This window comes from Gobio gobio (assembly GCF_949357685.1).
Source record: "Gobio gobio genome assembly, chromosome: 24".
NCBI classification, from domain to species: Eukaryota; Metazoa; Chordata; class Actinopteri; order Cypriniformes; family Gobionidae; genus Gobio; species Gobio gobio.
In genome coordinates this window covers 35128688-35156491 of record NC_137120.1, presented here as the reverse complement: position 1 = coordinate 35156491, position 27804 = coordinate 35128688, and the positions used below count along the sequence as shown (strand labels likewise).

General features: G+C 39.3%; 1 protein-coding gene across 5 annotated transcripts; it reads left to right on the top strand.

Moving 5' to 3' along the window:
- The first annotated feature begins 64 nt into the window (after positions 1–64).
- On the top strand, positions 65–27422 carry kiaa1614 (KIAA1614 ortholog). Of its 5 annotated transcripts, XM_079807806.1 has the most exons (12): positions 142–326; positions 1742–2148; positions 2501–2547; positions 7255–8180; positions 10771–10840; positions 12019–12159; positions 13759–14924; positions 21785–21932; positions 22516–22768; positions 22968–23092; positions 26134–26306; positions 26386–27422. In XM_079807806.1, the coding sequence occupies exons 4-12, from the start codon at positions 7289–7291 to the stop codon at positions 26577–26579; spliced, it is 3162 nt and encodes a 1053-aa protein (XP_079663932.1). In that variant the 5' UTR covers positions 142–326; positions 1742–2148; positions 2501–2547; positions 7255–7288; the 3' UTR covers positions 26580–27422. The 5 variants fall into 5 exon arrangements, with proteins under 5 accessions (XP_079663929.1, XP_079663931.1, XP_079663932.1 ...); XM_079807803.1 differs by lacking the exon at positions 2501–2547 and having other exon boundaries at positions 65–326; positions 26386–27420; XM_079807807.1 differs by lacking the exon at positions 142–326 and having other exon boundaries at positions 1594–2148; positions 26386–27420.
- The last annotated feature ends 382 nt before the right edge of the window (positions 27423–27804 follow it).

The window sequence follows — 27804 nt, the reverse complement described above, 5'->3', positions numbered from 1 at the left end:
AGTGCTGGATGAAATAATCTCATCTGATCCTCATTGACTCATACTGGGGAGGCTTGTGGAGGCCAGATTGAAGTGATTTACGCAACAATGTCTCGCCAGTGGTTGGCTATTGAGGATATTGTTTTGTCTTAATCTTTGGGCAGATTAACCAAGCGAACCAATTGTGCGTCTCCACGGGACTAATGTGTGGGGAACTTGTGAAGTCAAAACACTGCAAACTTCATCTAGATAAGATTATATTGCTCTGGAGGAAGTATAGCAAATGTATTTCATCTTTTGGAAATACTGTGATGGTTAGCTATGCACATGTCACCAGTGACGGACAGGTAAGTGTCACAGAACTTGACATTAGTGCTTGTGCTGTTAAGCGAACTGCATGTCTTTGAATGCTTTATTGCTACATTTCATGCGAGTACTAATTATTATAATGCCTAATAGCCTAAAATAAAATCCTAATAGCTAACACAATGGTGTTTTTACAGTATTCTGTATATTTGCAACATTTCTACACTGTAAAAAAAATTCAGGTCTCCTATTGAAAATTTTATAGTGACCGATCACATCTAAATGTTTCAGTTGGCCAAATTGAATTTCTATGAATTGATGCAATTTAATTCAATCAAAATTCAAGAAATTCAATTTGGCCAACTAAAAAATTTAGATGTGATCGGTCACTAGAAAATGTTCAATTGGAGACCTGATTTTTTTTTTTACAGTGTAATAAAGTTTCTAATAAAGTAGAATCACCTAATCTTACTTGTATAACAAAGTAATTGAAAAAAAAACTTTTATAAAATATTATATAGTGATTTTAATTAATATTGAATTATTACTAATATAGACTAATGTATTATATTATATATTGATTTTATTTTAATTTATATTTAATATATAAAATGTTATGAATTTATAAATATAATACAATTTTAAATTCTATACATATAAAACTCATATTTATATTATGTTCTGTATTAATATTATTATATAAAATGATATAATTCATTATTATTTAGCATTTAAATGGAATACATTTAACAGTTTAATAACAAATAATAAATACGGCATATAAAATCCATATTAATTATTATTTATACATACATATATACAGTATATATTAAAACCACACACACACACACACACACACACACACACACACACACACACACACACACACACACACACACACACACACACACACACACACACACACACACACACACACACACACACACACACACACACACACACACACACACACACACACACACACACACACACACATATATACATATACATATAGTAGATGTAGACAGTAGGCTACTAATATACATATATAAATTACATTTAAATATGAACCATTCAAATGTATAATAATTTGATATTGTATATGATATAAAATAATTAATGAATATAGTTATATTTAAAGTTTGAATATAGTTATATTTAAAGTTTTAAAAGCCTTTAAAATAAATAAATAAATGCTTTGCAAGAGATAAAATGCAGGTCCTTGTGCTCAGCAGCCCCCACCGTTAGATGTTGAACTGATTTGCATAATTACAAGGTTCGTGTGAATGTGATGATCATAGGACGCTTGAAAACTCAGGTAACGACTAGCTTACAGCAACAGTGATTGCGAGTTAATCCATGCACAAATTACTGGGTAACTTCTCGCTACAGGCAGGGCTGGGTGTGTGTCAGAGGAATGCACAAATAAGAAGGACTATTTTTTTTCCTCTTGCAGTTTATGCGTCCTTGGACTCAACTGTGCATGAAGTTCAAGACCCAGCCCAGTGCTCTGTTACATCTGGCTCTGCTTCAGAACTGGCCTCGGATCAGGGATTTGTGTGCTTACTGGAAGAAAAGTAATCACGTATGAAGTCTGAGTGACTTCTAATGGGTGTAAAAAAAAATCAAACCAGACGCCAAAAGTTCTCTTAACGTGAAGGTCAACATAAAGACGGGCACAAACCAGCGGGCGCGCGCTCACAAACAACAAAGGAAATTCCTTGGCAGCTGGAATATGTGCCTGGAGACTCGCGAACTTCCTCTCAGCATTTACGAATTCTTCCATCTCCTTTCCACCCAAATTCAAGGGTAGGATTACGCTCCTCCTACTTGGGCCGCTCCACCAATAGGAACGTTTTACAGGTCAGTTTCTCTCAAAGGTGGCCACGACGGTCTCCATAGCAACGTAGCGAACCTTCCCCATGTAGTCCAGTTTTACAGTTAGTCCTTCTGTAACGCGAGAGGAATAAGTGAATGATAGCCAGTACTTGTCTAGTAAGCCAAATTTGAAGTGGGAGTGTGCCGAGAAAACACATGAGCTGGCCCAAAACAGCTGGAGAGAGAGAGAGAGAGAGAGAACGAGGAAAGATTTGGGACGCTCAAAACTGAAAGCAAAGCAGAAACTAGAGCAAGATGGGATTTGACTGGCCGCTTGAGTTTTTGCTGACTCCTGGTAACCGAATATTGTTTTTAAAATCGTAAAATTGTTTTTAAGGGAGCATATGGCTGCTGTGGAAGACAGACAGCAGAAGGACGACGGAGGTAAGATGTTTAAAGAAGATATTTATTAGTTTTCTTTTCTTCTCGATAAGTGCGACGACGTGATTTCTCAGATTTACGGCTCTCGTGATCTTTAAACTATGTTTGTCCAGCTTTCATGGCCACCTGTGTGAGAGTCACTGCGGAATGTTGTTTCCTTTGAGCCCCAGTGTTAAATAAATGTCAGATGAGAGAAGTGGTCCCTTGCGAGACGATTGTTTTCATTCCCGGTCCGACAGAGTGACCCCCGTGTGTTTGGGGTTCAACACCAGCAGTGAAATGATTTTAGACTGCAGACGCACTGCTGTCCTGGGCTGCACAAAGTGAGACATCAAGCATTTTATTAGCCTACTCACTCGTTTGAAATGGTCTCATTTCCTGTAGTTTTCAGATTACCAACCAAAAAACAGCACATGGAAAATCAAGATTTCCAGGACTGGAAAAGTCACATAACTTATCAAACTCATAATAAGTCATGGGAAACAATCTTGGAATTTCTATAGTGAATATTTCAATATTCGGTTTATTTTTATGCTTGATTTTAAGGTATGTAATTGGCTAAATAGCTCTTTGTTTGTGAGCAAAACAATTGTATAAAAAAAAAACATCTGTCTGTCTGTCTGTCTGTCTGTCTGTCTGTCTGTCTGTCTATCTATCTATCTATCTATCTATCTATCTATCTATCTATCTATCTATCTATCTATCTATCATCTATCATGGAAATTGTTTCTATATTCTATTTTATTTATGTTTAATTGGCTAGAAATTGCTTGTTGAGAGCATATTATTATTTTATTGATGTATTTACTATTTTATTTAAAAAAAATAACGGAACAAAATCATGTACATTTTTATAGTGAATATTTGAGTATGTATGTATGTATATATATATATATATATATATATATATATATATATATATATATATATATATATATATTTATATATATATATATATATATATATATATATAAATAATTTTTTTTTGACTCTATGAGATATTTAATTGGCTAGAAATTGCTCTTTGTGAGCATAGTAATTATACATATAATAATAACTATTTCATTTATTTATAAAAGAAAAAAGAAAAAAGACTGGCAGGTCCGGGAACCCTTATACATTTTTATCCTGTACCTTACAAATTGATTGCTGTGATTATTTATCACAACCTAAAATTCAACATTAGAATGAAAAATAATGTGTTGTTTCAAGTTAAAAAAATGTAGTTTGTGCGTGACAAAATATTATGTCTAGTTAACTTTAGTTGTTATAACTAATTGCGGTAATATTTTTTTACAGTGTTGAGACTATATTTTTGTCCATTGGTTGTTGAAAAAAACACTGCCTTTCTCTTTACTTTTGAAAATTACAAGGTTGTCATCAGTCAAATGTTACCATCTCAACTAGATTTTGTTATAAGTTTTAAAAACCTAATAAGTGATTAAAATTATAAAAAAAATTCTTTCTTATCTTGTGTGTGTGTTTTCAGACCTCATAACGTATGTATCCAAACGTGAAGTACCTGGAGCAACGGGAAGGAGTCCTAATTAAGAGAGAACTAATTAAACCAAATTAACTCACTCGTTTGTGTACTCACCCCAAGGAAACTTGCTTTTCTATTCCGGTCCTAAATAATCAGATGCCAAGTACATGTTTCTAACAGCTAAACACCTTAGTTTATTAATTAAAAGTTAAGAGCGTTCAGATACTAGTTCGACAACAATGTGTTTTGTTAAATGACAATTGGAGGATTAAAAGCAGGATAATGCTGTTAAGCCGAAAGCTAAAATGGCGATAATGTGTCAACAATTATTTTGTTCTCAGAACAGGCATTATTATTATATAATTATACATTACTCTCAGAACAGGCATTATTATGATATAATTATACATTATTCTCAGAACAGGCTGGTGTGTTGTATCGGTTACTGGCGAAACTATTTGTTCTACATCAGTGACGTTAGTAGTTAGTAGAACAAATGAAACTTATGTGACTCACTAAAATATTCATTATTACTTTCCCTCAGCCTTGGGGAAATCTAGTTTCAATGACATACTGGTAGTTGTTTGTGAGATTTTAGATTTTTTAGATACTGTGGTCAAGTATTGGCCAAAGCTGTTTGGAAAGAATGAAAGATGTGAAACTCTTTGTGTCAACAGAAAGTGATTTATCAAAAAATTCAGTTGAATGAAGAATGTGCATTCCACTGGTCTGAGGACAGTTAAACCCTCTGTGGTTACTAATAGCCTTAAAATGACAGTTCAAAATGCCAAATACAGTATTTCATGCAGTAAGCGATACTTGTTAATAAGGGCCTGTTTGCACACATTTATTTGACAAAATGTACTCAAAAATCCAAATGCTTACACTGAATTCTTTGCGCTGAAAATGGTATTCTTAATGAGTATTTTTGTCTTGTTTTTATTTAAAAATATGTTTTAAAAAATCCTTGAGAAAATATTAATTCTGTCATATACATGTTAAAGTAGAATAAGACAAAACACACTCATATTGAAAACACAGTCTATGAAAGCAAGCCATCATATCTTATGCAGTGTTAATTCCCCAGTAAATTTATCTAGTCTAGGGTTGGGTACCAAACTCCGTACTTTTAAGGGCACCCACCGAATTACGTCGGTACTACCGAGTACCGATTCACATTAAATCAATCGGTACCAAATCTCGGTACCTGAGAACGCATCTTGTGATTTAGACTAGTGTCTGTGAATATTGAACTGCAAAAAAGACCATTTAAATACGAATCATGCGTGTCTCTGTGCGAATGAATGCATAGACAGACGCGTGGTTTACATTCTATGGGTTTACCTCACACACACACACTCACATGTCGCATGTTTCCATCTCTGCCTCTCATATGAGGACATGAATGCATGAACTTCATCTCCAGAGCCACTGAGTCACTTCATGAGCATTTTACCGTTTCATTTGAGAAAGTCATGTCATAAACACACAGAAACTCAAAGGTCTTCACGGCAACCCGTCAAAATAAAAGTTTGGCTAACTTGACAAATAAATTACTGTTGTACAGTAGAATTTAGATATGTCTCAATGTAATAATAAAACTAACATGAATGTAATAATAATAAATGATCTTAAGTAATAAATGAAAAATGTTCTTCATGTTTTAATTTTAACCATATAAAGCTCAGTTGTGCAGCACTTTTTTGGACAAAAAAAGTTTAATTAAATTGAAAGATAAATTAAATTAATGTCTTATGTCTTCATTTGATTACCAGAAAATACATAACAAATAATTTTTGGGAAATCTTTTCATTTAAATGAAAAAAAAAAAAATAATAATATGGTTGTTTTTGAATTAAATTAAGTACCTAGTAGCCTACTATTTACTAGTAAATATTACAGTAATCAAACATCACAGACAATGGTAGGCAGCGACCAGGGCAGCTCTGGCCTAATGTCAATAACACTTCTATAAATGACATACAGGTTCTTTACAGTTACTTATGCAAACATCCCTGAAGTACCGAAAAAAGGTACCGTTTGGTACTGGTACTGGTACCGATACCGGTTAAAATGTGAACGATACCCAACCCTAATCTAGTCGTGATAAACAAAATGTGTTTATAGCTGGTCAGTTTCTTTAACAGGACCAAATCTTCTACAAGTTTAGCCAGCAGCAAAGATAGAAATGCAAAAACTCAAGTTCTTTATTGGCATTGTTTTAAAGAACTAAATACAAATGTAGTTGAACTTGAACGGTTAGAACATTGCAGATAAAAATAACAGTGGCAGTGCAGATAAAACATCACAGGAAATTCACCATTTATTCAATCAATTAGCAGAAAGAAAAAATAAACTTGTATTATTAAAAATACTTTCTCTGAAAACTGAAGTCTTAATATTTTATGCAGTGTTGTAGAGTTACTTCTCAAGTGAACATATTTTGTTTGGGGGGGAAAAGGACCAAACCACAGGGTTTTTTTTATTTTTATAAAAGACTTATTTAAAGCTGCTGTCCGTAACTTTTTTTTGTGCTCAAGAATTACAAAAATTATAGAATGAGAATGTACAGCATGAATCCATTTTCCAAACCGTGTTTTTGTCTTACCCTGAATCATTATAGTACACATATATATATATATATAAGTGTTTATATTGGGACTATTTCAGACCGGTCTGGTAGGAACCGCAGCGGAGGAGCACAGTCCCTGCGTGACTCGCCATAGACATAAACAGAGAGAAGTAGCTCCGGCTGCAATGTTCTTCCACAAGACACATACTGTTCTGTTTATTAACCGCTAGAGCGCAAAAAGTTACTTTTAATAAACAAACGATTCAATTTAAGTATGTAAACATTGGGTTTCATTCACTAACCATGCGTATGCACAAGTTTGTGCGTGAAATCTGCGTATGAATGTTTTTAAGAACAAATTATGATTCACCAAAAACTTGTGGAAAACCTTTATGTGGAGATGGTTTGTCCATGTTTTATGTAAATGACTAATCATGCATGACTAATAATGACTAATCAACTCCTGCAGTCTCTCATTAAAATACTTAAGATTCATTAACATTAGAACAAGGTTAAGAACAAATTGATGTGTGTACACACCTTTGTGAAACAGGCAGACATTTTTTGTGAGAAATTCTCCTGTGCGTACAAATATGAATAACCCATGCAATGGTCAATGATTCTCTCTTGTTCTTGTTTGTTTCCATCCCCTCAGCCGCCATAATGTTCCACTGACTCTCTAATTCACCATGGAGGAAGCCGTGACCTCTGAGGATGCTGAACCCCTGCCTGCCGCCTCTCAAAACACTGACATCCACCTCAGAGAGCCAGAGGACGGGTGTCCTTCTGGCACCAGCCCAGAGTCCGACCTCCCGTCCTCACCTTCAAATCAGCAAGCTCAAGGCTCTGCCGTATCGGCGCTGCAGTCCAAGGTCAAGGCTCTCACTGAGCGCAGAGTTGCCTGGAATGAACCTGGAAGTAAGAACCAGGACAAGAAGGTGATTCCCGGGACCTTCATGCTAGGATATGCCCTCACTGATGCTTGGGGCTCCAGCAGCAGTGATGAAGACGGGGAACCTCGCAAGCCCCTGATGTTCCTGACAGGAGACCCTGAGCCTCAGGTAGAACTCGACTATCATCCCATCTCTTCTGAAAACTTGCTGGCAATTCCCCGTGGCCTTGGAGAAGGAGCAAGCCTGGAGAACCTCTCGAACGGTGTTTGCAGTACTCAAGACGATGCTTCCCCATCTGATAAACCTTGGATGCCACCAAAGTGTTTCTGGAGGTACATTAGACCGGAGATGCCAGTTTCAAACAGAGATGTTCCTGTTGGGAAACACAGACCAAATGGAGGGCCATGGACTGTTGGCTCCAAAATGGGCCATAAGTTTCCAAGGGAACTCCAAAGGTCTGACAGCCTGGAGAGTCACCTACGCAGGTACAGTCATGGCGAGGTGGGACAAAGTGGACTCTGGCGGGCCGACAGCTTGGAGAGCATGTGCAGCAGTGGAAGCACGCTGTCATTGGCCGAGAGGGTCGAGATGAACCGTGGCCTTCTCAAACAGATGCTGCAGAAATCCCAGAACAAAGACCATGTGCCAGGGCAGAGGCTGGACGACCCAACACACATTGATGGTAGAGGTAAGGAGATCCGTTACAGTGGCTCAGTGACATGGTGCCATTTTTTTGTCCGGATCTATTAAAGGTGCACTATGTAACATTTTTTCAGCAAAATACCCAAAAACCACTAGGCCAGTGTTATATATTTTGTTCAGTTGAGTACTTACAATATCTCAAATGTTTCCAACTATTTGTAAATCGTGAGAAAATTGCTATTTTAACCAAGGAACCGGGACGTGTGAGGGAGTCGCCTGTCAATTGCGTCATATCTGCGTTACCCTCGATTTCCGGTTTTATTTTGCAGAAACGCTTTACTCTCACTGCAGTGTGAACAAGTGTCATAGCAGCCGCCGAGCGAACGCACAGAGTAACGTCATAACATCATTTTCAACACACTCAGATGTATCTAATATGATAATCAGAGCTGCGTTACCTCATACTCATGACCGGAAAAACGGAAATGGTGCCGGCAACTACGCCATAATAAAAGTCCCGCTGCTCGCGAGGTGTGTGTTCTGCTCTTCTTTATAACAATCGCTCGAGCGGCCTTGCTCAGCTCCCACAACACTCGGTCCTGCTCTGCTTCATACTACAGTAATGTTAATAATCGCATCCATGTACATGATTTCCCGATTTTTTTCCACCGACTGTGAGGTGAAGACCACACGTCCCAAGATTCTACGCTCAAACTTGGCGTCATCAAACTACGCCTTTGTTTTGAAAAGGCGACCTCTAGTGGACGGAAAAGTTACAAAGTGCAGCTTTAATTTCTTCAAGAATATATTAAAAATGCAATGACAAAATGATTGACAGGGCAGTCTAAACGGTTACAGGATGCACGTAACTAAGCGACAGAGTGTCCGTTAAAGATGACGAAGTAGTATGTCCTAAAGCTTGCCTACTTTTCTGCTACACACTCAAAAGTATTTACTTTTTCTTCACAAAAAGAGTACATACTTTTAGGACGTAGTATAAGTAGGTGAATTGGGACGCAGCATAAGACTCCTAAAACGTCAGATAATTTGACCTTTTTATTTTTAAAGTTAGATCAGGTTGTAAAATGTCATGTGGTGCGACTCCCCAAAAACAATAAAATATGAAGCAATAAGTCATGATATTTGTGAAAAATACTTTTTACATAGAATTTTTTTAATTACTTTAAAAAAAATAATGAATAAAGATGTGTGTTATTAATTGTTATTGGATAGTGACACCACATGACATGTTTAGAGTAATTAAACTCTTGAAAGTAGTATAAAAGATTGTCAAAACCATATAAAATCAACATGAATACAGAGAGCAAACTCGTTTGTTTCAAACTCGGCTCAAAATCTGCCAACTTGTTTCCGGAAGCTGTGATGTAATCGGTCTTATCCGATGGAATGGAATGTACGATATAATGCATAGTTAATCCAAGGTTATCAGACAGGTGTTAAATGGGTTAACGCATTTCTGATGAGATGACATTGTCTTCTTTAGCACGTTTAAGGATTACACGCAACAGGCGCACACGACCTCTCTAATGAAGCAGAGGTCATATAGACGAGAGAGTTGGATAATCCAGATATGAGGGGACAGAAGGATAAGAATGAGAATTACACTGATTAAAAACGACTTACTGTGATAAAGGTTGTGAGATGGGAAAAACAAAGATGGTGTGGCGCTTCGTTTGCTGGTTTTTCCTCACTTTCGAAGCACCAGATGTCGACAAACAAGATGACCTTGTCATTTCAAGAGAGATAAACAGCTGTCTTTTAGCTGTTAGGCTAAAACAATTCACTCAACTTGAAGTAGATGCTGCACTGTAGTGAAACTGGTGGAACGCAGGTCTGGTCTGTTCTGAAAGCAGAAAAAAAAAATTATATATAAAATGATATATATATATATATATATATATACACACACACAACTATATATATATATATATATATAACAGTGCTGTCAAATCGATTAATCACAATTAATCGTATCCACAATAAAAGTTTGTTTTACATAATATATGTGTGTACTGTATATAATTATTATGTAGATATAAATACACACTCATTCATGTATATATTCATGTTTATATAACTGCGATGCACAGTGTATTCTGACACCTTTCTATCTGAACCAGCATTAACTTCTTGAGCAATTTGAGCTACAGTAGCTCGTCTGTTTGATCGGACCACACGGGCCAGCCTTCGCTCCCCACGTGCATCAATGAGCCTTGGATGAATGCTTGGAGCACTTTTGATAGACACTGACCACTGCAGACCGGGAACACCCCACAAGAGCTGCAGTTTTGGAGATGCTCTGACCCAGTCGTCTAGCCATCACAATTTGGCCCTTGTCAAACTCGCTCAAATCCTTACGCTTGCCCATTTTTCCTGCTTCTAACACATCAACTTTGAGCACAAAATGTTCACTTGCTGCCTAATATATCCCACCCACTAACAGGTGCTGTGATGAGAGATAATCAGTGTTATTCACTTCACCTGTCAGTGGTTATAATGATATGCCTAGTCGGTATATATAAATATATATATATAAAACATTTTATCAAGTCAAAATTAATTATGGAGGTCAAAAACCCCTGTAATTTTCACCCCAAATGTCTCTGTTTCCACAGATATATGTGGCCTGAATGACAGTGATTGGGATTCTGGGATATCGCTCCAAGGTAGTGAACACAGCCAAAGGTGGGCAGCACAGATTGATGCTCTCACACACCATATTCTCACACGCCATGTATATTTAGTTTCTCACAGTGCTGATTAGAGATTTATTATTTCAGTTGCCTGACTCTCCAAAGTAGTTTTCCTTAAATTCTCCTTTAAAAAAAAAACAGCATTGGCATATGTCTAAATATTGAACATACAAAAAAGGGGAACATGAGCTCAGGAGAAAACAGCTGCTGAAGTTTTTCATAAGCAGAGGATCGAGATCATATCATCGGCTCTTCCTGCCTCTCCTTCAAACTCCACCTAAGAGTTGAATAACAAAGGAAATAGGTCAGCCCTTTTCTCCAAGCTAATAAAAATTATTTTATATATAATATTTTCATTATAGAAAAACAGTAAAATTAACAGTATAAGCATGATATTTGAACATATAATAAAATAAAAGGATAAGATAATAATAAAGGCCACATTTATATAATTAAAAAAAATCACATTACAGAATAAAGCTATTAAATAATGAGACTAAGTTTAATTTCATTCTAATTATATCAGTAGTAAGTCCTGAGGCATACCAGTTCCTGAGAATGACCCATACATTCTGATTTATGACACTTTAATGGTTTTATTTTTTGTGTAATTTGTGTTTTTAGTTTTAAAAATCCTTTGAATTAAATCTAAAAAGCAAAAAAACTAACAAATAAATAGTATATCGATATTTTGGATTTAAAAATAAATAAATTAGTGAATTAGTGACAGGCAAATTACAAGTTTGGCTGATAATGATTTTTTTTTAAATTATTATTATTATTATTTTATCACTTTTTAAATGTCTTTCACATTACACACTAAACAGAGTTTACTTTATTAAATAACGACGCTAAGTTCAGTTTCCTTTGAATTACATCATTAGTAAGTTCTGAGGCATACCAGTTCTTGAGAATGACCCATACATTCTGATTTATGTCTTTTTAAATCTTGGAATAGCCATATTTTTTTTTTCGAGTAATATTCAAGCCTTTGATCATGTAAACACATGCATGAGTCCATCAAGCGCATCATAATCAGGTACAAACCCAACACACACTCAACAACCATCAGCCTAATTAGTGATGACGGCCTGCTCCACTTAATCCCCCCCACTCCGCACAGGAGCTGACGTGTTTCTTTCTCTCTGTCTCTCTCTGGCCGGCCCACAGGGCCTTTGTTTTGGGCGACGACCTTCCGCTGAGCCCTCGCCACGAGCAGGCCAAACGACTGTTGGAGAGAGCGCGTATGAAGGCCCGGTCCAACCCTCTCAAAGCCGACCACACCATCCTACCCGTCCAGAGGGACAACCCGTAAGTTTCTCCGGTCTCTTTTTCACTAGTCTTTGGCTTGTTGGGGTTTCTGCTGGGGGGTTGGGGTTTAGAGGCTTAGGCATCATGGGAAGGGAGCTCTCTTCATATCAAAACAAGGAAACCGTCACACTTGAGGGTTTGTGTGGGGGATGTAGATCTTAAACCGTATTATTTGGGGCTGGACTGAATTGTCTTTTGCTCCGTTTGGAGGCGGGCAGCTGATAAAAGCAAAGGGGGGAAGTGTTTGGCAAATCTCTTTTCAGAAGCAACAGGTGCTGCTTTCTATTTCGGTCTGGTCTTTTAATACAGCATAAAATATGGCATTGTGAAGACTTTAAAATAAGGTTGTATCTTCTACGTATTTGTATGAAACTGATATATGAGTATTATATAATATTATAAAAAAAGATGCCCATTAAAGTGAAACAGCAAAAAGCTAATGGTAGCCTGAATTTAAACTTCTAAACTAAGTGTACGGGCGTCCTCCTCCAAACTCTTCTTCTTTATTTTTGCCGGCCACGTGTTATATAAGACAACCTGAATTATACAACGTGTACGCACGTCTGGTGCCTCTAAATCCCACTTCCCCATCCAACGCTCTGTTCTCTACCTCAGCACTTTCACACAAAGACAGATGGGCGAGCCGCCCCAAACCCCTGTCTCCTTGTTTGGTATGAAGACAAGCGGTGCATTGCATGGCAGCATCCGGAACAGATTAGGGCAATTTTAAACGTCACAACAAAACCTGACACGCAGTGAGAAAAGAGCTCCCTGTAAATAATTAATAATTATTAATAAAATTTTCAGCAACCAATGTGATTTGATTTAGTTTTTTTCCTAAATTAGTGTACTTGGTCTATTAAGTTTATTAAGCTTTATAAAACAAACAAGCAAACAAAATAAAACAATACAAAATTCAAATTGTATATCCACATTCTGGCTTGGATTTAAACAAATAATAGTGAATAATTAGTGACTGACAGAAAAATCTGTCTTTTTTGTTTTATTTAAACAGGAGCTTTGATGAAACTGATTTGCTGTACTGCTCCGCTACACCTGTCATGTTTGCCAGCTGTTACTTTCCTTCTCCCTAATTCCCTCCCTGCCTCTCCCTTATGGGGAAAACAGCTCGCCGATGTTGATTACACTGCTGTCAGTTTGCTCGGGTTAAACTTAACACTTAACTGCCTCTCTTGAGATTGAATGTTTAAGACAAACTCACAGCTGTAAAAAGTCCCATAGGTTTCAGAACAGTGCACAATGCTTAACGGGCATAAAAGGTCCCAGTGCATAATAATACACCTGTAGATTACTATTCCTGCAATTCCACATCTTAGCAAACAGGGAATATAGAAATACACTAGTTTTGGTTTTCTTATATCTAACAAAGAGCTGGTGATATCAAAATGTCTGGTGTGCTGAAGACGACCTTCTTAAAAGGAGAAACAAAGCATGCCAGGAATGTGCACAGAGAAGCCAAAGCAAAGGGAAAATTTCTTCAGGAATTTGCCCATGTCTCTATGCTGAGAGATTTCGTTTCTTTGCGTATCTAAGTGCACAGGAATGCAATTAATTTCATAAATGTGCATGTGTGTACAGGGAGCTGCTCTCCTGGGTTGGTGTACCCTTACACCAGGCTCCTCTTGCTGGGAAGGAGGGCGTGGCGGTGGTCTCAGGAAACCTCAGTGACTCCTCCAGTGGCGACTCAGTGGGTGGAACCCGGCGGAGACACGGCCAGTCCCCAACTCGTGTGCGTTTCGAAGACGAATCCGAGAAGGACGCCGAGGTGCGCTACCTGGAACGGCTACGCCAGCGACGCAGGGCTGGAGAAAGAGCACAGGGCCTGCTGGTGTCCAAACCCACCTTGTCATCTTGCATCAATGGACAGGCAGAGGCAGGATATGGCTCGAAGGATTCAATTTTCTGGAAGGCAAAAGCTAAGAAGAGTTTGTTAAATGGCAAAGGTTCGGAGACTGTAAACAGGCAGTGCAACTCTTGTGGGACCTTTCTAAATGAACCCCATGATCCTAGTTTGAACTCAAATACTCTGTCCGTACCTAATGGGGAAGGAGAAGGGAAGAAGGTACCATGTTGGGTTGCTCCCACCCTTCCCAACCGACTAGTCCGGATCGAACAGATTAAGGAGACGTACATTGGGACAAGTCCCGCTATTGTCCACAGCGATGGAACGCATTGCAGTCCTGCGGATAATGTGAGCAGTAGAGGAACATTCCAGAAGCTGAAGAAGAAGGTCCGGAAACTCGAGAGCAAACAGGAACCCTTGTACGTCAATGGCCTCAGGGTTCCAACACCTCCGGACTGCAACAAACTCACACCCAATGGGACTCAAATGTGTCTCTCGAATGGAGTAGCATTGCCACTCAACCCCTATGCCACGGATTTACTTGGACAGAGAATCCCAGCCACATGCAGCCCCACATCCAGCAAAGGTCTTGTGGCACCTCCGTTGCCTCCAAAAGGAGAACCGCCCAGTTCCAACCTTCCCCAGCCAACTCCTCCGCCTCTCCAACCCAAAAAATCAGCCCTGAAATCCAGCTCCAAAGACCGTTCTAATGGTCGGCGGACCGTCACACTCATGTCTTCGCCAGAGTACCACCTGGTGCATCTGGACTCCACAGAGGCAGGGGGCATTGTGCAGGAGCAGGAGTACAGATCTGCCATGGTCACCCCTGGACCCTTACTCAGGACAAGCCCGGTTCTGTGTGCTCGAAACTTACCCATACAAGGGGAGGAAAGGTCAACAGGTTAGTTGAACTACATTAACAGTGAGCAGAAGGTTTGGACCAATGTCTCTCAGAGTTTAGCTCCAGCTTGCCTGAAAGACCAGACTAGCTTAGAAGTTTCTAGATGGTTCAGGTGTGTTTAATTGGGGTTAAATCTAGACTCTACAAGACAGTGGCGCTTCAGCTCAAGAGAAGCGGCAGCGCGGAGCTCACGTGACCTCATCTGCTTTAATACCAGTTACAGCACAAAATAAACATGAATGAGCATCTGAAAGTGTGTTAAAAGGTACAGTACAACTTACCGAAATCCGTATCGTCACATGGAATCGCTCAATCAGTGTTTCAGGCGCGGGAAGACGTCAACGCAACATAACATTTACCTCAGAAAAACTATATTCAGTGTCCATAAACTCATAAACTCTAAACCCATAAAAATTTTGCATTTTGCTAAATATATGCACCATATTACATATTCATTATAATATTTAATGTTCTTCAATATTTAATGCATGTTTTAATAAATCCGTCAAGTTTTTATGACAGCCACCATGTAAATGTTTATATTTCAAAAAACGAATTGGAGTTAAAGTTAATATTATAACTTTATTATTATAAAAAACACAAATCAGTTCATTTTTACCTTCAATATTATAGGCGAGTAGGCTAACGTAGTACCAACCGACTCCCATAGTTTACAGCATTAGTTAAAGCGATTTTTTTTCCTTGAGAAAATTTGCCATATGTTGTACCTGATATATATCCAAAAGAATCGATATTAAAAAAAATTGCAAGCTTGTGAATCAAAATCGAATTGAATCGTAAAATTTGTGTCAAAACCCAGACCTAGTTTGAACATCCCCAAAAGGCCACCTACCGCAAATATTATGGGAAGCGCACTAGCTTGACGGGATTTAAACTTTGTGGGCTGAAGACCCAAATTTGTTTTGAAGACGAAAAACTTACCAAGCTCGATTTTCTCTCACCATTTCTGATTTCTAACACACACTCACAGCGTTCGGTGTGGTCTTCAGAGCAGAAACGAAAGCTGCTGCTTTCCGTTTGCTTTTCCGTCATCTCCGGGCGCGTTCATATGTTAATTGCGCAAGCTTATTTTGTCCATTATATGGAAAAGCCCATACATTGACCTGCCCATAGACACTTCCCACACAGAATTTAGGACAAAAGTGGTTGAAAGTGGACAAAAGAGAAAGATTAAAACACCAGGTGTAAACAGGTTATGTGTCTCCATCGTCTACTTGTGATCCGATCAACCAATACCAGGCGTAAACAGAGCCCATGAGTAGCCTAAGTGCCTTGTTTAAGGGCACAATGGTGATCGCCAAAGTCCCTTTAAGACAAGTAATTTCACTCGGCCGTCATCTTTCGCCTCTCGGGCATGCAAGTTGCTATCTATTTAAATGCGGAACACCAAAACTGGGACCAGTTGCATAAACTAAGCCATTATGTTAAGACAGTGTCTTAAGATCTAGTATGAGCCACTAGCAGTTAGACAAGTGGCATTCAGTCTTACTTTTCGTATCAAATTAGGCCAGTCTATGCTTTTATGTAACTGATTTAAAAAAAATATGAACAGTCTTAAAGAAAAAAATGTATGTCTAACTTGTAAGACTAGTCTTAACGGTTTATGCAACCGGCCCCTGTTCACTAAGCATACGATTAAATTTCATATTTGAAATCACCTATGAAATCTAACAATTGTTTCTTATGTTCAAATAGAGTTTAAAAAAAGCTTGTCTTTCATGCTAGACCAGCCAATGCGCATACACAGTCATGAGTGCAAGTCTGAAAACACTGACTGTTTCTATAGCAACTGGAGCTTTTTAAGGCAGCTGCATTGACTCCATGACTTTACTAACTCTTTCATTTAGAAGGCGGGGCTTATTCACCATATTGAGCGTTGCACTTTCTCCCATTCACACTCAAAAAAATAACTCTTTGAATGAACATTAAAAAATCATGGAAAGTATTTCCACATGATTAACTTGCTTTATTTCAGCATTATGCAATTCTGTTATTCCAATTTGATGTACTTACGTTGGGTCAACTTAATTTATTAAGGTTGATTTAACTTATTTACTATGGTTAGGCATAGCTTAATTTAATAGTGTCAGCCTAACTAATTTGCAATGTTTTGGACCAACTAATTTATTTAGGTTAGCCTAACAAAAGTGCTTAATGCTGAAAGAAAGCCATTTAATCAGATGGAAATCCTTTCCATGATTTAATTACATTAATTCAAAAAATAGCTTTTGAGAGGATTTACATAACCTGTTACAAGATTTTATTGGCTAGCCAGAAGATGGTTTTGTTACATCCATGGCATGCCCAGAGTAGTTTTTATATTATTAAAACAACTTTAATAGTTATTAGCAGGTCCTCACCTCAAGCACACGCTCTACACTTCACCCAATGGTAACTTCCAAAAACACTAACATAACACAAACTTTTAAATACCAACATAACAAAACATTAAGCATTAAAAAGTCTCTCAATTTTCTCATCTTGTTAAAAATGCATCAAATTGCACTTTATTTAAACATTTAGTCTCCGAATTCAGCCCCTTTACAAAGCATGATGGGAAGTGAAAGTCTTATTTCTTTGGGTTACTTGATTGAAACATGTTATTTCAAAATGAAAACGTGAAGTTATGTCAAAGAGTAACGGTTTTAAGTCAGTTTTACATGAATCAATTACATTTGAACCAGAAACCTTATATAATGGAGTTAAATCAAGATGAATTGCTTAAATAAAGTGAACAGCATCATAAATAATTTTTTTGAGTGCATAAGTAATCAGAGTGCACCGTCTTCCTATATATAAAGTCTTCGTTATTTGCCTTTGACAGACTCAAATCTGCAACCTTCTGGTTACTAGTTCTGAGCTTTAGCCACTTAGCTGTAAGTGAGTTTTTACCTGTCCCTAACCCTACCCTTAAACTTACCCATACCACCACACCTGTCCCTAACCCTACCCTTAAACTTACCCATACCACCACACCTGTCCCTAACCCTACCCTTAAACTTACCCACACCACCACACCTGTCCCTAACCCTACCCTTAAACTTACCCATACCACCACACCTGTCCCTAACTTTACCCTTAAACTTACCCACACCACCACACCTGTCCCTAACCCTACCCTTAAACTTACCCACACCACCACACCTGTCCCTAACCCTACCCTTAAACTTACCCATACCACCACACCTGTCCCTAACCCTACCCTTAAACTTACCCATACCACCACACCTGTCCCTAACCCTACCCTTAAACTTACCCATACCACCACACCTGTCCCTAACCCTACCCTTAAACTTACCCATACCACCACACCTGTCCCTAACACTACCCTTAAACTTACCCATACCACCACACCTGTCCCTAACCCTACCCTTAAACTTACCCATACCACCACACCTGTCCCTAACCCTACCCTTAAACTTACCCATACCACCACACCTGTCCCTAACCCTACCCTTAAACTTACCCACACCACCACACCTGTCCCTAACCCTACCCTTAAACTTACCCATACCACCACACCTGTCCCTAACCCTACCCTTAAACTTACCCATACCACCACACCTGTCCCTAACCCTACCCTTAAACTTACCCACACCACCACACCTGTCCCTAACCCTACCCTTAAACTTACCCATACCACCACACCTGTCCCTAACCCTACCCTTAAACTTACCCATACCACCACACCTGTCCCTAACCCTACCCTTAAACTTACCCATACCACCACACCTGTCCCTAACCCTACCCTTAAACTTACCCATACCACCACACCTGTCCCTAACCCTACCCTTAAACTTACCCATACCACCACACCTGTCCCTAACCCTACCCTTAAACTTACCCATACCACCACACCTGTCCCTAACCCTACCCTTAAACTTACCCATACCACCACACCTGTCCCTAACCCTACCCTTAAACTTACCCATACAACCACACCTGTCCCTAACCCTACCCTTAAACTTACCCATACCACCACACCTGTCCCTAACCCTACCCTTAAACTTACCCATACCACCACACCTGTCCCTAACCCTACCCTTAAACTTACCCATACCACCACACCTGTCCCTAACCCTACCCTTAAACTTACCCATACCACCACACCTGTCCCTAACCCTACCCTTAAACTTACCCATACCACCACACCTGTCCCTAACCCTACCCTTAAACTTACCCATACCACCACACCTGTCCCTAACCCTACCCTTAAACTTACCCATACCACCACACCTGTCCCTAACCCTACCCTTAAACTTACCCACACCACCACACCTGTCCCTAACCCTACCCTTAAACTTACCCATACCACCACACCTGTCCCTAACCCTACCCTTAAACTTACCCATACCACCACACCTGTCCCTAACCCTACCCTTAAACTTACCCACACCACCACACCTGTCCCTAACCCTACCCTTAAACTTACCCATACCACCACACCTGTCCCTAACCCTACCCTTAAACTTACCCATACCACCACACCTGTCCCTAACCCTACCCTTAAACTTACCCATACCACCACACCTGTCCCTAACCCTACCCTTAAACTTACCCATACCACCACACCTGTCCCTAACCCTACCCTTAAACTTACCCACACCACCACACCTGTCCCTAACCCTACCCTTAAACTTACCCATACCACCACACCTGTCCCTAACTTTACCCTTAAACTTACCCACACCACCACACCTGTCCCTAACCCTACCCTTAAACTTACCCACACCACCACACCTGTCCCTAACCCTACCCTTAAACTTACCCATACCACCACACCTGTCCCTAACCCTACCCTTAAACTTACCCATACCACCACACCTGTCCCTAACCCTACCCTTAAACTTACCCATACCACCACACCTGTCCCTAACCCTACCCTTAAACTTACCCATACCACCACACCTGTCCCTAACACTACCCTTAAACTTACCCATACCACCACACCTGTCCCTAACCCTACCCTTAAACTTACCCATACCACCACACCTGTCCCTAACCCTACCCTTAAACTTACCCATACCACCACACCTGTCCCTAACCCTACCCTTAAACTTACCCATACCACCACACCTGTCCCTAACCCTACCCTTAAACTTACCCATACCACCACACCTGTCCCTAACCCTACCCTTAAACTTACCCACACCACCACACCTGTCCCTAACCCTACCCTTAAACTTACCCATACCACCACACCTGTCCCTAACCCTACCCTTAAACTTACCCATACCACCACACCTGTCCCTAACCCTACCCTTAAACTTACCCATACCACCACACCTGTCCCTAACCCTACCCTTAAACTTACCCATACCACCACACCTGTCCCTAACCCTACCCTTAAACTTACCCATACCACCACACCTGTCCCTAACCCTACCCTTAAACTTACCCATACCACCACACCTGTCCCTAACCCTACCCTTAAACTTACCCATACCACCACACCTGTCCCTAACCCTACCCTTAAACTTACCCATACCACCACACCTGTCCCTAACCCTACCCTTAAACTTACCCATACCACCACACCTGTCCCTAACCCTACCCTTAAACTTACCCATACCACCACACCTGTCCCTAACCCTACCCTTAAACTTACCCATACCACCACACCTGTCCCTAACCCTACCCTTAAACTTACCCATACCACCACACCTGTCCCTAACCCTACCCTTAAACTTACCCATACCACCACACCTGTCCCTAACCCTACCCTTAAACTTACCCATACCACCACACCTGTCCCTAACCCTACCCTTAAACTTACCCACACCACCACACCTGTCCCTAACCCTACCCTTAAACTTACCCATACCACCACACCTGTCCCTAACACTACCCTTAAACTTACCCATACCACCACACCTGTCCCTAACCCTACCCTTAAACTTACCCACACCACCACACCTGTCCCTAACCCTACCCTTAAACTTACCCACACCACCACACCTGTCCCTAACCCTACCCTTAAACTTACCCATACCACCACACCTGTCCCTAACACTACCCTTAAACTTACCCATACCACCACACCTGTCCCTAACCCTACCCTTAAACTTACCCATACCACCACACCTGTCCCTAACCCTACCCTTAAACTTACCCATACCACCACACCTGTCCCTAACCCTACCCTTAAACTTACCCATACCACCACACCTGTCCCTAACCCTACCCTTAAACTTACCCATACCACCACACCTGTCCCTAACCCTACCCTTAAACTTACCCATACCACCACACCTGTCCCTAACCCTACCTGTATACACCTCAATATCAGCAAAAGTGTTTTGCAATACAATTTGAACACAGTAAGTACATTGTACTTATTTTTGGATGTAAGTACATAGTAGTTAAGGCCACCGAATATAAAGTGGGGCTGATAAAGCTAATATTTAGCATTGTGAAGGTTAGATTTCATGCACGCTAAAAATTATTCAAAGCTTTTCCCAGAATTAAGTGGCAATTCCAGGTAGACCTGTTAGCTCTGCTCCAGTCAGCGAGGTGTCCCCTTTGGGTGTGTGCGCTTCTCTTCAATGCGTTCCTGTCCCACTGGGGATTGTCCAGATCAGCAGATCCATACTGTCCTAGCGGAGTAATCCCACAGTGGGCCAGTTACTAGTGCGATCAGCAACTACTCTCTTCCAGTCTTTTTCCACCCACTTAAACAATTTTCCTTTTGTGTGACGCTACTTGGAAATGCATTCTGACACTTTCGTTTCAGTAACATGAGATGCATTATATTTTTATAATTAAAAGTTCAGTTTACACAGTACCATCATAATATTTAACAATTTACATGTTTATTTTGTATGTCTATTTTTACTCAGATGTGGAACCGCACAAGACTACAGGACAACTAGGATCTGATGCAACATCCAGCAGTGTTGAATCAACCCAGTCTCATCTCAATGATGGACACGTCAGAGGGCCAATCAGACCAGTGCATCACAGGGCAACTAGCCCAAATTTTTCACAGTGAGTAAAGAGGGAAAGAAAGAGGTGGGAATGATGAGTATGCTATGCCCTTACCAATGGCTACATCCCTTTTCTGTAATTCCCTCTTTTTTGGGTAGGACTTTAACAAACCAGATCCTTTACTAAAATGTTCAATCCTTTAGCGGAGCAATTTAATTTCCGGGGCAACAATCATACAGATTGCTTTGGCAATTCAGGCTCAAAGTAGGTCAAGAGAGATGTGGTCCGGATTTACTTATGACTCCATGTTTTTCTACTACAACACTGCCACCTACTGACTGAGAATCACAATTACATAAACATTCATACAGGCATCACTAAACCAAAATCATATATACACATAGGGTGACCAAACGTCCTGTTTTCAAGTCCTGTCCTGGCCCTAATATAAAAACGTTCTATCCATACAGGGGGCGCATACTTTAAATGTATTGAAATGAATAAGGAATCTTTGAGTAAACTTTGTTTGAGTATCTCATTGCCGGGCCGAGTGTCCTGGTTTTCGGTAATCAAAATAGGGTAATCCTACATATACTGCATGTATAAAGAGAATAAATAAATATATATATCTCTGTTTTTTTAGAGCGGGGTTGGATGTGGAGCAGCGGGAGGGTCGACCCAAACTCTCCCTGCGGCGGTTCTTCTCCGCCATGGGGCTGAACAGTGTGGGGTTGCTGGGAAAGGGGCGATCCAGCAGCATGGATCAGCTCAGCCTGCATCCCAAACCCAACTCAAACCAAACCCTTCGGCCAACATCACCCTCCACCTCCCCCAGCCCCACACACAGACACCACCACCAGCTGAAGAAAGCCCCCTCACTGCAGTCTATACGTCTGGTTAGCATCTTTTGTTATTGTATGACATCCTTTAGAAGTCCCTCAAAAAAACTATAATTATTTTTAAGAAAAAAAGGTGTTTCTTATAAATGGATATTAATTACAATCAAAGAAAGTAGATATGATTATTCATGCAAATTTACATTTCAAAGCGATAATATAGTGAGTGGCACTGACAACTATCATTTTTCACCACTAGGGGTCTCCATTTCTCCAGCTGAGGAGATCTTCATCGGCTCAAAACCTCGAAATCCCCAGGAAGATAGCGGACCGCTCCTCTGCATACACTCCAGGAGAACAGCCCTGCAGCCCTGTATTAACCAGGTGTGAAATTTACACACCATACAAATTAATAACACACTAACATGATGTTTCACTTTCACCATACAATATATATTATATAATTAATTATAATATAATATAATGATGCAATGTCCAAGAAATGCAATTGTTGTATTGACATTTATTTTCATTTTTTTTTTTCAAATCTGAAATTTGATTAGATTAGATTAATTTTCAAGACATGAAGGGTTTAAAAACATTTTAAATATGAGGGTGATAAATGCTATATATATATATATATATATATATATATATATATATATATATATATATATATATATATATATATATATATATATATATATATATATATATCAAACCAAAAATATTATATATATATAATATTTAATTAATATATATATTCATTTAATATCAATAATATAATAATAATAATAATAATAATAATAATAATAATAATAATAATATTATAACATTTTAATATATACTAAACATAATATAATATATATACACATATAAGGGTATATATATATATATATATATATATATATATATATATATATATATATATATATATATATAAATTTAATATCAGTAGTATAATGATAATATTACTATTCGATTAATATTGTTATTATAATATTTAAATAATAAACTTATATAAACTAAATATAATATACAATTTATTTTTTATAATTTATAGATTTTTTTATAAATAATCCCATAATCATTTATAAAAAATAATCTGATACCATCCCCGTAATATTTTGTAAGTATTATTTCATGCACGCTATTTGGTCCTACTAAATCTGCCTATTTACCTCTTTGTAACCTTCTAGTGTAATGAGTGATGGCAATTTCAAGCATGTTCTGCGGAGCATGCACCGTGTACTTGTAATGTTCAGACAGCTGTCGTGTTGTGCAACAGGATAAGTATTTTCCATTGACTGGGTCAGCAGCAGCAGCAGCAGCAGCAGCAATAAAAAGAGGCAGGGAGGGAGGGAGGAATGGAGGATAAAAATAGAGGTGTGTGTGTCTGCCAAAGAAAGACATGGAATGCTGGGAATGATCACCTGTCTACATGCTGCTGCTATATTCAGCCTCTTCCATGTATTACTAGATGCTGCCCTTTAAGTGTGTTTGGGTTGTTCACAGTGCCAGATAGTGTGTTTGTCACTGGGGTTGCGATCCGATAGCGCCTGTGAGCGTGTGTGTGGTGTTTATGAGCGTGTGAATGTGTGTCTGAGTGAAGGAGAGATAGCTAGAGAGGAAATTCCAGCCCTAGTGACTGGAGCAGAGCAGCAGCTTACATCATCTTACTTGAGAGCCAGTAAGGATAGATCTGTTCTGGTTGTATCTTGTTTATTCAGCCTTCACAGCTGAAAATGCATGGTATTCTACCATGGTATATTGCCCAATGTCAGCAAGTATAAATGTTCTTAAACATTTTTTTACATTGTTATATTATAAATATGATTATCTTAAATAAATACTAATGTAATTATGTGTTTAAAATATTTAATTTATGATTTTAATATATAAAATTACATATTTTTTAAATATATACGCATGTACGTTAAAAAAAACATAAATGTAAATATATTAATATTATTTTAAAATATATCCACCATGGCAACACCCTAGCAACGTGGTAGCAACTTTAAGAAAATAAAGTTCTAGCACCGTTATATGCCAGCTGCTTGAATGAGCATATTTTAAAAAAAGAATAGTAATAATATAATTATTAAAGGACTGGCTTTTTTATTTTATACTGTTGTCTGTGGTCAACTTATGAAGTTTGCATGGTTTTTACATTCAAAAACATAATAATGAATAAGTAATAGGCTCTTTTCTGCCCTGGTTTTGAGCCTCTCTCATGGAATGCTCAGTTTTTATGGGCGTGCCACACTGAAGACTTGGACGTAAACGCCCACTTCTATGATTGTATAAGCTTTGCATACTTAATGAGTTTCGGCTCCCCCATGAGTACCCGTGAGGCATTGTTTTGAAAGCGTGTGGGAAAACGGCAACCGTCCCACAGCTAGGGCTCGCAAAATGTCAATGATTTATCTCTCATCCACCCACAGTTGATTCGAATGTTATTTTTATATTACTTGGCCCGCCCGATCGGTGGATATAACCGCGAACCGTGCATCACTAACACACACACTAGCCAAGTACGTTGCAGACAGCATGATCAAAACTTCCGCAATTGTGTTTTTCCTTCAAACATCAAGTCAAGAGAGTGAACAACGCACACCAAGAAAGGAATGTTATTTCACTATTTAAGATGATACATATTGGTAGCCCGTCTGGAAAAAACCAGGACGTTGGGCTTTGCGAGCCCTGTGACAGCGTGGTAAGTTATGTTTAGTTAGACATGTACACATAATCAATAGATATCAAACAATCTATAAAAAGCAATACCATCACATATAAAAAACATGTTTTACTCACATAAATGTGTTGCTTCATTCATTCATGTAATCTCATCCGGTCTGCAAATCCAGTTTCTTGTTTACAAACGAATCCGCGGTGAAATGAAGGAACAAACGTGCAATGTCTTCCCCACGTGAGCTGGATATTCACTAAAAATAAAGTTCAACCACACATTCGCAATATTAGAATCCGAAGGAAGCTTATGCAGCGACTGTGTTCTTCCACAACCAGGCACAGCGCAATATCTTGCTATCTTCGGCATGTTTATTGCTCGGTAGCGCGATCCGTTTAGCTCCACGAGTCGGTGGGCGGGGCTACAAAATCAAGCGTACGGGTTGAGGCGGCATTTCGCTACACGATGACATCAAGGGTTGGCATATTCTGAGATTGAGCGTTTGCTGGGCCTGGTGTCAATAAAAGCTTTTTTTTTTACTAACAAGGAAGTTTTCAGCTCCGAAACTTATCACGATGAACTTTTATGTATCAAAGGCTGAATGAAAAGTAGATTTCTCAATTCATGACCCCTTTAAATAAGAAGTAACTCACCATATAATCTGGCAGTAGAATACTTCTGTTGCATTTCTGTGGTTGTTTTAGGTAGATAAATGTCTGTGTGTGTGTTTTAGGGGTCTTCAGCGTGCCTTGAGTGTCGAGGACGTGGGGCGTCCCAGTGCGGTGCGCCCGGTGGGACGCGTGGCTCAGGCTTTCCCTGACGGCACCATCTTACTGGAGCTCTCCAGACCCCCCAACGGCCCCTTCGGCTTCCTCATCTCACGAGGAAAAGGCAGGCCAGACTCAGGTGAGTGACGTCTCGCTCTCGTTTTCATGCACTTCTGACGCAGTGGGAACATTTAAGACTAACTCGCTTTATGTTTAAGGGGTGTACGTTGAAGAAATGGGCGACAGCAATATGGAGAAACTCTACGCGGGGCTGCTCGGGGTCGGGGACGAGATCTTAGAGGTGAACGGCGAGAAGGTGGCGGGACTCAGTATGGACCTGGTGACCCGTTTAATGACTCAAAACAGTACGGCTTCAATCCGTGTACTACGACATAGACGCCTACATCGCTAACTGAAGACCAGGCTCTGATCGCGTTTTGTTTCAGTCGACGCAATCGAACACTGTGCAGGGATGAGTTGGTTTAAACGGCAGTATTACGTTTTACCACCCTTTTGGAGTTCTTTGGGCTTTTAAGCAATGATGGTGTCCATATTAAAGGGATAGTCACCCAAAAATGAAGGTGTTTTTTTCATGTATTTTGTTCCAATCTCATTTTTTGGGTGAACTCAAGTTATGGCTAATTTACAGTGGTACCTCGAAAAAATACCGTATTCAGTCACATTTATTGGATCCTACCAGAATGGTACGATTGAATTATATCGTTACAACAGAATATTATATATATCTGTGGCACAATCATGTATGAAGGACAAGGCTATTTATTTCACGTACTGAAAGTTAAACTCAAGTATTATTGTAATGAAGGACAGTCTAAATGTGTTTGCCAAAAAAGACCAATGAACATCAGTGTTTATTCTTCTTCTGAACATTTTGTTTCATTCATAGCCTCTGTCGTTCTCGCATTCAGACCGTCGGTTCTAGTACAAAACTTTCTCTATGCTGCTGACAAGTACACAGATCTATATTGCACACGGTCAAAATATATACTCTCTTAGAACTCATTGCACGCGCTGCAGTCGCATTGATCATCAGCTCTAAATGCTCTTTAGTGAATTGATTCGATATTTCTCCATGAGGCAGCACATTGGTATGCCTCTACAGTGCAACCTGACACCATTAGTAAGGATATCAGTATTGTGGTACGTGCTGCGCAAAAAGCTACCAACCTAATGTATTTTGTTACATTTATTTATATGTGTTCCTATGAAATAAAACAACTGGCTTTTGTGGGACGGCTTGTTTTTTTCCTTCATATATTGTTAGCATTTTAGCAGGACCAACAATCCATAAACATTCAAATCTTTGTTTGTCACTCAATGAGAGAAAACGAGGGGCAAGTGGAAATCAACTAATGCTGTGGATTCAGATTAACTTCAGAAATATCCCTTTAAAGTCGACTTGAAATGGAAGCTGCGATAGTCTTTTCTTCCCTATTGTAACATATATCCGAGAGAAACGGCTACTCAAACAAGACAAAATGTAAAACTTGATTTTGTCCATTGGGAATTGATTAGATGGTTGCGGTTTGCTATTGGTCGATCTCATGTGAGTGACAGGTTGTCCCGCCCTCGCACCAGTAAACACACGTCATCAGAGAAGAGATGTCGCTGCAAGA